Here is a 12,889-nt window from a genome sequence, read left to right as displayed (position 1 = left end):
AATCGGTTCGATTAACCAACAAACAGCCTATCAAACTAAACCAAGGTCGAAACATTTTTTTTTTTATTTCAACTACCGATTGTCGGAAGTCAATAAACAATCGGTAACAATTCGGTAGTCGTCATAAGCAGCAATCGAAACATTTGCCCATCCCCAAAATTATGCATCACACCATGCGTTCGAGGAGAAAGGAGTGCTATGAAAAGAGTTACATGGTGTCCGAGTGAAAAACGCCACAAAGTGAAAAGGGCTTACCTAAATTAGGAGTGACTAACTTTCTACGTTTCATCATCTCTTAGCCAGAGTTTTTGAATTGGTTAGAAAACCTAATCTTGGAATAGAAGTTAGTTGTAGGCAGGAATGAGGTTTGGACGTTGACTAATTGGATGATGGATGTTAGGACGACCCGTCGTTAGGTAACTAACATCTTCTGGTGCTCCGCAGACCATCGATAGTTGCATGGTCTTAACTAATCAGATCCAATCAGATCCCTGTATTTTGACCAAAATTTGACCATTTGAATCTGGGACACTTGGGACACGGATACAACTATGACATGTAAACATCTTATTAGTTGATCAACTACTAGTCTTCAGTGGTCCATCAATCGCTGGATTTTTGAAATATGGAAAGTCGGTATCCTACCAGTCGTCGCATGATCCACCGGGTCCGAGCTTCAAAGAAAGCAGATAATTTAAACTTGTGGATAAAATTTAAAAAGAAAAAAGAAAAGAAAAAATAGGAGACGAAGCAAAGATTTTTGTTTGGATATATACATATTTATAGTTCCTTGCCTATTGGCTATTGCTAAAACAATTCTGATTTCTTCACTTTCTAAGCCCCTATAAAAAGGAAAATCAAATTTAGTTTTGATTCAATCAACACTTCTGCTGTCCTATAATTGTCCTTTATGTAGTGTTTGATCATCTTAAAAAGCAAGTTATGGATAAGAGACACAAAAAAAATACCAAACTATTTTATAATAATAATAATATTAATTATTAAATCACAAATTATTTTAAAAACTTAAGTTAATATAAAATTATAACTTTAATCATTGGATTAATGTTTTAACAGGACTCAAACTCTTGTCAGCAAGTGAGACCAAATGCGTAGAATATCTAACTGAAATTGCAGATAAATTTTGAAATCATGGTTTGATCACATAATTTATGTTTTGATATCATTTTAAATCACAAATTTATCCCAAAATTTAAAAAGTTTGAGCTTACACGTGAAAAAAATATGTTAAAGAATTAGTTAAATAATTAAAATTATCATTCTTTTTATACATTTAAAATTTTGAAATAAGAGATAACTTAAAAATTATCAATTTCACCATCCATATTTTTAGTGATTAAGAATATCTAAGTGTTCTTCTAGTGTTTTTTTCGTGTCCTTCTAATTGTAGTGACTTTTAAAATTACCGTTGAATTTGAGATTATCATTATTGACTTTTAATCTATTGGTGGTTTTAAAAGCCATATTACAGTTGGAAGGGCATCAAAAAAACCCTTAGCATATCCCTTCAAAAAATTGTCCATCAACAATTTAATATGTCAAGAAAAATTTAAAAAAGAAAGAAAGGAAATGAAGAAAAGGGTTGGGCTGTTGGGAAAATAAATAGGGAACGGAAACCATGGGCCGGGTTGGGCCTACAGTGCTCAAGGCGCACTTAGTCATAGACAAACCTAAATTCAACATTTGTCTGTCTTTCTCCATCCTTCTCGTAGTGGATAGTAGTAATTGTTTCGTTCAGTTGGGTGTGTTACAATAAATTTTCTCGAGAAAGTTTTATCCCCGAACCGACAAAACTTTCCCGACTGAAGAGAGAGAAGCGACTTTGCATTTCCGATGCTACTCGCTTCCTTCTTTTAATGACTGATCGAGCTATGGGCCGATGCTTCCACCTCGTTCCTTGTCTCTCCGATCCTGGTACGTAAGCACTAGATTCTCTGTTTGGCAGCTGAGAAAAAATTCGGGAAAGTGCAAACGAATCGATTTGATTTCTTATGTTTTATGCTCTCTCTCTCTCTCTCTCTCTCTCTCTCTCTCTCCCTTAAATAATTCTGGCAAGCTTGGGTTATAATGGCGAATATGGCTCAAAAGTTCATATTCTTTTTTCCCATTTTCAGTATTAAAAAAGGAGCAATATGTATAATTTCTTAAATTTTCTTGGTTTCTTTAATGGGTTTTGATATTTGGGAGTTGCGTTTTCAGCTCGGAGATCTGCGCTAGGTCTGAAATTGGCGTTGGTGACGCTGCATCTCGTGTACGTTGGCATTCTCTTTCTGTTTGATGAAGATTTGATAGAAAAGACGAAAACAGAGCCATGGTATGTTAAGGCTTCTTCCTAGAACAAATTTGGATTGGGTTTTTAATATCTCGTTGGATGCTTTGGTTAAAGACTTGATCGTAGTTTATGTCCATGGTAGCCAACAATTTTCTCAAACAATGTAGCTATAATCAGACAGAGTCGACTTGGTCATAATGTGCTTTCGGGTATGCGCTTGTTTGAAATTGTATCAGGTCTGAAACAAATCCATCTAGTGAGAGATGTGCGGAAGTTGGATAATCAACAATGAAATTATAATGTCATATTTTGTGTGGTCAACATTATGTTAGCCATTCTAGCCTAGAGAGGATGCTGGTCTGTTGTCAGGAATTAGTAATTGTTGGTGGGTTTGAAGCATAGAATTTTATGATAATTTATGAAAAAAATTAGCATAATTGGTTAAAACATAAATGTTTCTTCACATTGTACAAGCAACAAGTTGTGGAAACAGTAAGCCAAGGATTTGTTGTTGTGCTTGTTGCTACTGTATTACTATTATTGTTCGTTCCCAGATGCATATCCCATATGCAGTATCCATTTTATCTTATCAGTGTATCAACGAGAAACCTTTAAGCTATCAGTCATGTATAAAGGAAACCTGGGTTTTGTAGTCTCTTACACCCAAAAATTAATTTAATATTTTTTTGACTATCTCATAGGATTAAACTAGCAATGTAATTTTAACATGCTCTTTCGAAATAATAATGGATTTTTCAAGCTTTGACTATAAATGAACTTATACATACCAAGTAATCAAGTTGATTAGATTCAAAATGGTTTATAATGATTGCTATCATTTCCAAAACCTTCCTAATTAATTTCTTTGTTTTTCAGGTATACTGCTTTATATTTGTTGTTGTTTTTCGCTACACTGGTTCAATACTTCATTACCTCCAGTTCTTCTCCTGGGTAAATTTCAACACTAATGTATTGTTTCAAGACTAAGATTCTCGGTTGTGCTTAGAACACATGATGTCTATATTTTATTTTCAGTCTAACATAATTCTTTTTTTTTAGCTATGTCATTGACGCGACGAGAGCTGTTAATGAGAAAAATGTAATATTTCAAAAGACATCAGTGGCCTCAAAGTAAGCAATAATTTACATTTCTATATACAGAGGCTTATCATAAAAAAATGAGGAACTTAAAATAATTGGAATAAATTTACAGTTCAACATCATCTCATTATTTATTTCATTTTTGTAATGTTTAAGCAAAGACAACCTGCTTCGAGCAAAAATGGAAGCTTGGTTATTACTGTGGATGGGAGTCAATTGGGAAGAAATCTTCTAGGAAGCAACACAACATCATGGTCAAAGCTGGTTATGGACATGTATCCCCCTGGAACGTCAGCTAGGTATGCTACTGTTTATAGGTTTCTGAAGAATATTCTATTGGTGATACTTTTCCAAAACAGCCATTTGATGAATGCATATTTATTAATGATAAATGCATTGTTGGCATACCAAAGGGACAAAAGCTTACTCTAATTTCCGTGTGCTTTTAGCTCTCAACTTGGAATCTTGTGCATGGCAAGTGTAATCTTTGTCCCATGCTTCACATTAACTTGACCAATAACATTTGTTTCAATGCCCATTAATTTCATTTCAATATGACCTTATATGAACAAATACAGAAAGGGAAAAGCTCATGCACTTGACAATTTTTAGAGTTAAAAATTAAAAATAACGCTACTAACTCCTTCCTCTTGGCTCTTGCAGAAATTGGACGTGCACCTACTGTAGTGTTGAGCAGGTAGTCAATCTCATGTTTACATCTTCATTTTGTATCATTCAGCTGGGCTTAAATTAAAATCTCTTCCAAACCTCTAGAATGCTTGTTTTTCTAACAATGCTGCATCTTTATCCTTATGTTTTGAGTTATCTTTTTATGTTCTATGGCTTCAATAGAGTTCCTGAACAAATGCTTATTAATAATCGACTATACATGGGAACCCATCTTGTTCTAAACGATCATTATTGATGGACTAGGTCAGACCTTTTCATATTATCAATCTTCTAACCCCAGGGATTGAACAGTAAAAGACTTCTACACTCTACAGAACCGTTTTCTATCACTAAAGACATCAAGTTGTAATTTTTGCCTTTTTATTCCCCTATCTTCTTTCTTTCTTTAATTAGATAAAGCAAAGAACATAATATAAACATCATAAAGGAAGTGTGAGGATGTCAGGAACTAGTACGCTGATCAGCATATAAGGTTCTTGAGAAACTTTAGCTATTTTGCGTTGAGATACTAGGAATAAACTAGTTTCTATCAACTGAAGTGGTGGAAGATCAGAAATAAGGCACTGTCATTTAGCTGCTTGTTACTTTTTAGTCATCCGGCTTTTTCTAGCTGTCTGGGCTTGTGTGTCAAAATAGTAGCATTTATCATGCCATTTTTATTCTGATGGTTACTGAAATGGATATGTAAATTTTTTGTACTAGCTAATGTTTTTGTGTTTATTGCTTTTATCTTTGTTCACCTTTGATCTAGCTTTTGGTGATTATTATCATACTTGTGGGATATGTGCAGCCTCCTCGAGCAAAGCATTGTCATGACTGTGATAAATGTGTTCTTCAGTTTGATCATCATTGTGTTTGGCTTGGGACATGCATTGGCCAGGGCAATCATTGTCGATTTTGGTGAGTTTATGACTTTGTGATATTCATTCATGAATTATGATTTTTTTATATTTCAATGACCAGTAATTATGCCCTTGCTGAAGAGTTCTTGTCTGGTAATTGATGTTAGTCCTTTGCCAGCAGTAAAGCAGTAATCCATGTTAATGTTGATCTGGATATGCTAAGATATGGTGCTTTTTGATGAATATAGAAATGCACATATTTAGATCCTAGTCTTTTTGTCTTTAGATCCTTACGTGTTCTACTCCTTTTGCATTTCTATTACTTATAATATATATAGTAAATCTAAACGTTCTTTTTTTTTTTTTTTTTGTTTGTTAAGTTTCATAACACATTCAATGAGTTATAAACCAACAACCTCGACTCCACCTTTCTTACAAGGGGAGGACATGTCATTTGAACTAAAGCTTATTGGCTAAATTTGAAAGAGATTTGATTTAAAGTTACTTTCTTACTGGGCACAATCTGATTTCACTCGAACAACTTTGCTTGTTCTTAGTTGTAGAATTGATAAATGAGAATAAAAAGCTTTTTGCAAGTCTTCAAAGTGATGTCTATATCCCACATAGGGCTTTATACTTCAACCTTTCTATGAAAGAATATAAATTATATAAACACATTGCTCATTTTTGTTTATATACATATAAAATGTATTTTTCCTAGCTGAGAATCTCTCTTTTTTGTCACAAAACCATAGGTGGTACATTTGCGGAGAGACAGCACTGTGCCTTTGGACTGGCATTTTGTACATTGCATACCTGAAGGCTAATATATCAAGGGCTTGGTATGCATCGTTCTCAGGTTTTATTATTTCCTAAAAAAGTTTCAGTTTCATTTGTCATGGTGGGTATCTAACTCTTGATCGAATCAATGTCAAAGGTGGTGCTCTATTAAGATCACTACCTCGGGAGAAAGAGGGAAGTTGAAAAATAGTCAGTGAATTGTAACATTGGTGGTCCTGGTGGTTCTTATTGTGACAATTTAATTAGCCATATGTGGGTCAACTTTTACATCTCTTGATTTTTTGTGTCGTATTGAATCTGAAATTAGATTCTGGAATGATGTTATTGTTAGGTGGAAGGATGCAATCATGATACTGCTTTTGATTACTTTGTCAATCTCCCTAATCTTTCTGCTTCTCTTGCTGCTGTTTCATAGGTAAGGGTTGTGTTTGTATGCTAATGTAGCTCTTTCCTGCATCAGATTTCTTATGTTCATGACTTTGCCTCCTGTGCCTGCTTGTGATTATAATCTAAATTTGTTTTTTTGTTTTTAAATTATATATATATGCTGTCACCTTTTTGCTTATAATCTAACTTTGTGCATCTAGATGCTTTCATAAATTTACTGTTACCTATTGTCTTTTCATAATTAATAATGTTGACAAGAAAAATAATCATATCCTATTTTATTTAGTAAGACTCCCCTGGTCCAATGTTATGCAATACTTATCTAAAGTTTTCGTCCCATGTAATAAGAATTTGCAAATTGAAGAAGTGGAGATATGTGCTAATCAAAGTAATCTTGGCATGTGATTGGGAACATTGAGGAAGCCAACTTACCTAGGATAAGCCAGAACTGAAAAGCTTCACTAATGCATTGTCTATGAGTTAATACACAGGCTAGGAAGTCTTGACCTGAGAATTAGATATAAACGAGAAGCTTTCTTTTCCCTGCCTAATTCTGGCTTTCAAAGATTATGAAATCAAGCAAACTACTAATGACCAAGCATGGCTAAGGTCCTGAATCCAGTGTAGTTGGCTTTGACTTCTATGATTAGTGTAAATTGATTTCAACTGTCATTTTTAGACAGACATAACCCTAAGGGGTTGGCCCAAGTGGTGGAGGCCTTGGTCTTGGGGTTTGCTCCACTCAAGGTCCAAGGTTTAATACCTCATGAGTGCAAATAATTCTTTGGGGCTACAAACCTGGTGAAAAGCCTACAATTTAACCAGTTCCATGTGGGAAAACTTTCGAGGGTGTGGTACACGGGACCGGAATTTACTCTGTAAGGGTGGGTCTAAAGGGCCTTGCCTTGGAGAAGTTCTCCGACATTAAAAAAAATAAAATAAAATAAAATTTAGACAGACATGAGGTGTTGGATAGGGAAACTTCTAAAAACTTAGTCAAGTGTACATGGGTGAATATGTTCCTCTGAAATTTTATTAATGATTTGTCTATTTTTAATGATTGAGTAGCTATATGTATTATGATATTAGAAATCTATAATGATTGGGTATCTTAAGTCTTCTGGCATGGACTTTGTTTTGCTGCAGTTATCTTATTATGACTAATCAGACTACCTATGAACTTGTGAGACGTAGACGCATCAACTATCTAAGGTTGGTTAATTCATTGTACAATTTTCTATTTCATATCATTCATTTAGGATTGTTTGCCTCTTCCAAGATAAGTTTAGTCTCTTTGTCACTTTGGACATTTTTTTCATTCTGCTATTGAATGGTTTTAAATGCTAGAATAAGTTGTGATGGAAAAAAAAAGAAAAGAGCGAAAGACTTATACATGGTTATGAAATCCCTGCGTAGACAGTGGGACAATCTGTTTAATAAAAGTCACCTGAATCAAGTTGATATATTCTACGAAATATGTGGTTACTGGTTGGAGAGATCAGAATTCAAAGCCAATAGCAAGACTATGGTAACACATTTTCAGTTTGTTAGCTAGTTCACTTTGTATTATGTGTTAATCTGCAGGGGAATTCCTGAAAGAGTGTATCCTTTTAGCAAAGGAATTTGCAGAAATTTGCACAGCTTCTGCTGTTCTCGAAGCAGCGTATACAGTATGGAACCATTACCCACACCACAGGAAGTTGAAGAAAAGCTAAGGCCCTACACATGCTTGGATCTTGTGACCGGTCGTTGTTGCTGACCTCCTCCAAATGTCCAATGAGTTTCACATTTGTTCCTTGCAAATTCATGGAGCGCAGAAGATATCCATTTGTTTGAGACTTAAGTGTCTGAAGGTTATCTTGAAGCTGTTTATTGGTTTTTAGGTTTGTCTCTTTATTTTTGGCTGGGTTCTTAGGTTCATCGTAGTGATTTTTTTTTTTTTTTTTTTTTTTTTTTTTTTTTTTCTTGTCGTATGGTTTTTACGAATAAAAGATTCAGAGATATTCTTGTTCCAGTTTGTATACTGACCATGCTTCCTTCCATCTGTCCATCATATTGACTGTTATCAAGTGCAATTAAACAGCAAACAAGTTCGCCACATGATTAAAATATGAGTGGAGGAGGAAAACAACCCATATTTGTGAATTGAACATTTATGAAAGTGAACTCTTTATTTTGTGAAAAACTTTCCTATTTCATTATTCAAGAAATTTTAGATGGGAAACTTTCCCATACGTATATTTTTATGACCTTCCATATGCTCATATACCTCTGTATATACTCTCCTAAATTGTTTAAGGGATTCCATTCGGACCACTTCCTTAGAGTTCACTCTCCTATGCTCTCCTCCATGTGCTATTATATTTTTTTCCAATCCAATGTTTCTTTGCTATCACCCCAATCAATTCATATTCTTGGTTATTGCATCTACCCAACAATTCCTCCATCACATTTGTGAACACGTGTCCATCACTACGACTTTTCTAGTCAGGACCCAATTTGTCTCAATCGATGGTTTTCAAAAGACCGTTCAATGCAAAGGCCCAAGGGCGTGTTTGGCAAATGGAATGGCCTAAACACTGTAGTTGATGTAGATTGATGTGAAAAAAGTAAGAATATTTGGTATAAAAAAATAAAAAAAGTGGTATGAAGAAGTGAAAAAGTTTTGTTTTGTAGTTATTTTATTTGAATAATAATAAAAAGTGAATGATTTGATATTAAAAGTGAAAAAGTTAGAATGTTTTGAAGTTGATTTTTTTGGGAAATAGTGATGAACAGTATTTGGGCCAAACCCATCCTTCAAAATTTGATGGTGGATGTTTACGAGAAGCTTTAGGAACGCCAAACATCTATTTGATAATGTGGGTGTCAAAAGTCCTAAAGTTCCTCCTTTTTGAAGAAAAATAGGATTTTTTTTTTTTTTTTTTGTCCGTTAGGACTTATTGATAAGAAATGCGTAATGTCTTTGACAACCTATTCTATTCATTTCTCATTTCTATCTAAAAGTCAATTTTTTTCAACATTAACAAACTTTTTTCACTTTTCACTCACAAAATATTCAAAATTTACTTCACATTTATGTTACATCATTTCTCCGGCCTCTTCTAAGGCTCCATTTGGCAATGGATTGGGCCCAAATTTTTTTTTTTTTTTTTTTTTAAATTCAACTCCCCAATATTTCTACTTTTTATATTTATATCAATAACTTTTTATTACTATTCAAACAAAAAACACATTACAAAACAAAACATTTTCAATTTTTTGTACAAAAAGTTCAAAACTTCTATCTACTTTATATCACATCAATCACTTTCAAACCAAAAATTACTTGTCAAGTCCATTGACAAATGGAGCCCTAAAAAAAGTTTGTCAAACATGTTCTTATGATGAAATAGGTAGAATTATTGTTGTTGGGAATAATCAAACCTTTCCATGGTCAAAATGTATCATTAATTTCATATGTGGCATATTCAAACTTGAATTATGCATGCTTTAATGGAATTTAGGTGCATCTTGAATTGATGACACAGAACAGAAGGCATTTAATTTAACCTTGTGGTCCAAAGACTAGAGTTGCATTAATTTCATATGTGACATATTCAAACTTGAATTATGCATGCTTTAATGGAATTTAGGTGGATCTTGAATTCATGACACAGAACAGAAGGCATTTAATTTAACCTTGTGGTCCAAAGGCTAGAGCTGCAACCCAATGCATATAATTTGAATTATATATATCTGATATTACATACATCTAAGAATTCTTTGTTGTCAACCACAACATAGAACCAAAAAAAAAAAAAAAAAAAAAGGGTGAAGTTGCGTCACTTTTCCCCTCGAAATTATATATATATAGATTTTTTCTTTTTCTTATTAAGGGTTGAAGAAGCTCACATCAACACCAGTTTGAACCACAACATAAAGGCCAGCAGCTGTAAATATAACGCTTAGACCCATTCCCAAGACCCCTAGAAACCAATTGAGCCACCACATTGCGCCATAAACCTTAGGCTTCCTAATCTTGAGCCACATGAAGCATGGGTATGACAATGTGACAGGCAGTGCTACCCCTCCAACCAAACCGGCAACGCTTCCGACGAACGGCAGTGCCACCCCCCCAAAGAAGACTCCGAACCCGAACACAGAACGGAAAATTGCACGTAGCCACCACGGGCATGGCTTTTTCTTTTTCATGGTGTACATGGACTCCATGTCATCAAATATTGGCATGCCATAGATTTGGAAAGAGCTTGCTGCATTTATTATGACGAACAAGGCAGCTAGGGCTAGCACAGACTTGGGCAGATCAAGTGAGTGGAATTGGTAGAGGGCCGTAAGTATTCCTGCTGATGGTATCTTTTCCCCATAAGCCCAATATCCACCAATTGCAATGGGAAATAAGCATGCAGCTATCAGCGTATATGATGCCTTCACTCCTTTCCACATTGGCACCCGCGAAGGATGCTTCTCATCTGAAGGCATGGTGGCCTGCAATACAAGTATTCAAATTCAGCTTCAATTTTTGAAATAATAATTGATAATTTAACGTGATATCAAATCTATTTTTGGGTCTTACTAGCTTGTTTGACTAAACATTTGAGTTCATATATAAAGGTGAATGTTGAAGTATTAATTAAATAGTGGCCCTATTTATTAAGGGTATGTATCCCCAACTGCCTTTGAATGATCTAGCTAATGCCAAAAGTCTTCCCTCTAATTTTGACATTGATGTCACTACGAGGAGCTTTCGAATACAAACACCAACGTCGTTTTCAAAGCACGTTAATGGGTACGTACTGTTAATGTCAAACATATAAAGGAGTAAAATAAAATAAAAATAGAACATAGAAAGTGAAATGTGAAAAATAGGTTGTCTGCTGTCAAACAACGAATAGCATAGAAGACTGAGTTTTTTTGGTAGGTGAACTATGGTAGAATATTGTCATTAATTTCTTTAGTATTTTCAACAATTAATTGACTAATTAACCAATCTCTCACAATTATATTTTAACTCCACCCCAATTCATCGGAACACCTAACAATTTAGAATCGAGATCGAAATCTCATGCAAGCCTCATGTGAGAGGACACCTAAATTTTCACCGATATAGACAGGCATTCAGACAGTCTGAACATGTACTCAAGTAACATAAACAAGGTAGAACCAAGTGTCCTCTCACATGACAATTCATGAACCAAGTTTTGAGGAAAGTGGGCAGGATCTTTTCATTTTGGCCTATTTTTTTTTCAATAGAAAATGACAAGATAGCATAAAGAAGAGGGATTAAGTGTGACATACCTGAATCTCAAGAATAAGATTATGGCCCCTAAAAGCAAAAGAAATGATGCCAAGTGCATTAAGCACATCAAAAGCATGGTCAAGCTGGCTGGTGCCCCTCAGAGGATTGTAGGACACGCCCGGTAGCCTGCCTTCTGTCACAGACACAATCCATATCAATGTGCAATACCCAACCGCCGTGATGGCGCCGATCAAAGACACGCCGGCTATTGAGTTCAGGTTGGGCAGCTGCGACAGCAGCACGGCTGCGCAGGTAAACACCAAATACCATTCCACGGTGGTCAGCGGGTTCGAGCATGTGGGGCCGCATATAATTTGGTATAATTGTTTGGAGGTTGATCCACCGATAATTATCAAAGCCACACATGTTCCACCTGAAAGGTATTGGATTGGAAACACAGCCAGCAACTTCCCCTGCTTGCTACCTTCAACATTTGAAAGAAAAATTGCTTCAATCTGAGGTAATCATGATTCATGAGATGCAGATAATTACAATGAAACAAAAACATAATCATACCGAAGGTTGCACAGGAGAGTTGAAGGTATCGGCTGTAGCGCATCCCAGTTTCAGTTGATTCGTGGAGCTGAACCAGCAACCATAGGGTGTAAAGTTGCCATACAAATGTCAGAGTCAAACTAATTATCCCCCATGTCCTGCAATCGTTGATCATAAATTAATCGTTGAAAATTAATTCAACTCAGAAGCTATACATGAAGGAGATAGAGTTTTGAGGGGCTTACCAGCCAAGGACTGTGAAGGCAACAGGGAGCACAAGAGCCTGAATTCCAATCCCAGAACAGAGAGTGTGAAAAGCAGCGTAGTATTTGTTACCGTTTCTTGACTCAGTGATTGGAAGCCAAGCGTCCTGAGGATCAAGCTTCGTCATCCTCAGAGCCTTCCTCATTGGGCTTCCAAGAGGAGTGATGAACCTCGGAGTCAAAGATAGTCTGGGTGTTCGAATTGGTGTTTTGGGTGCCTTCTTTCGAGGTGGCGCTGCCTCTCCATTCTCGTCCACATGAAGAAGCGGTGACCTTGACAAAGACGGCGAGTGGAGCTGAGATGGCGGACACGACACCGGCGGTGACCGCACCACCGTAGGTGTCGGCACAGCTGATCCCGGTCTTGGCGTCAGCGGTGCCGATCTTATCTCGTTCAACTCACTCATCTTTGTAAAGGGTTCTTGCACTTTGCACTTTGCCTCTCAGTCTTGCACACAACTCTGAGGATTAAGCAGGTTATATATATTATATATAGGTGGATTTTTACACACAAACGGAAGTAGGTGAACGTTGAATGTGAAAGATTGGTGTGTGTCGAGACTACGTTCGTTTTAGACAGCCTTTGATGACCAGCATGATCAGAGACACCGTTCGTTTTGTTGGAATAGTGTAATTGGCTTGACGGACAATTTTGGCTGCTATTGCATGTTTGAATTATTTAAGAAATATATATGACAAATTAAGCCACTTGTTTTGG

General features: G+C 35.8%; 2 protein-coding genes across 2 annotated transcripts; one reads left to right on the top strand and one right to left on the bottom strand.

Annotated features, from left to right (window-relative positions):
• Positions 1-1,724: 1,724 nt before the first annotated feature.
• Positions 1,725-8,256, top strand: LOC132172269 (DHHC-type zinc finger family protein). The gene is made up of 11 exons (XM_059583743.2): positions 1,725-1,935; positions 2,221-2,335; positions 3,170-3,244; positions 3,353-3,424; positions 3,556-3,693; positions 4,058-4,091; positions 4,875-4,984; positions 5,682-5,768; positions 6,059-6,142; positions 7,261-7,326; positions 7,699-8,256. Exons 1-11 carry the CDS (start codon positions 1,878-1,880, stop codon positions 7,871-7,873), a joined length of 1,014 nt encoding a protein of 337 aa, XP_059439726.1. The 5' UTR covers positions 1,725-1,877; the 3' UTR covers positions 7,874-8,256.
• A 1,654-nt stretch (positions 8,257-9,910) lies between these two features.
• LOC132170868 (lysine histidine transporter-like 8) lies at positions 9,911-12,619 on the bottom strand. Its single transcript, XM_059582005.2, has 4 exons — positions 12,154-12,619; positions 11,930-12,066; positions 11,413-11,837; positions 9,911-10,602 (listed from the first exon to the last, which is right to left on the bottom strand). The coding sequence occupies exons 1-4, from the start codon at positions 12,576-12,578 to the stop codon at positions 9,988-9,990; spliced, it is 1,602 nt and encodes a 533-aa protein (XP_059437988.2). The 5' UTR covers positions 12,579-12,619; the 3' UTR covers positions 9,911-9,987.
• Positions 12,620-12,889: the final 270 nt, after the last annotated feature.

Source organism: Corylus avellana, chromosome 1 (genome assembly GCF_965113065.1).
Source record: "Corylus avellana chromosome 1, dhCorAvel1.hap1.2, whole genome shotgun sequence".
NCBI classification, from domain to species: domain Eukaryota; kingdom Viridiplantae; phylum Streptophyta; class Magnoliopsida; order Fagales; family Betulaceae; genus Corylus; species Corylus avellana.
Note: the sequence above shows the minus strand (reverse complement) of the source record. Positions and strands in the feature narration are given on the sequence as shown.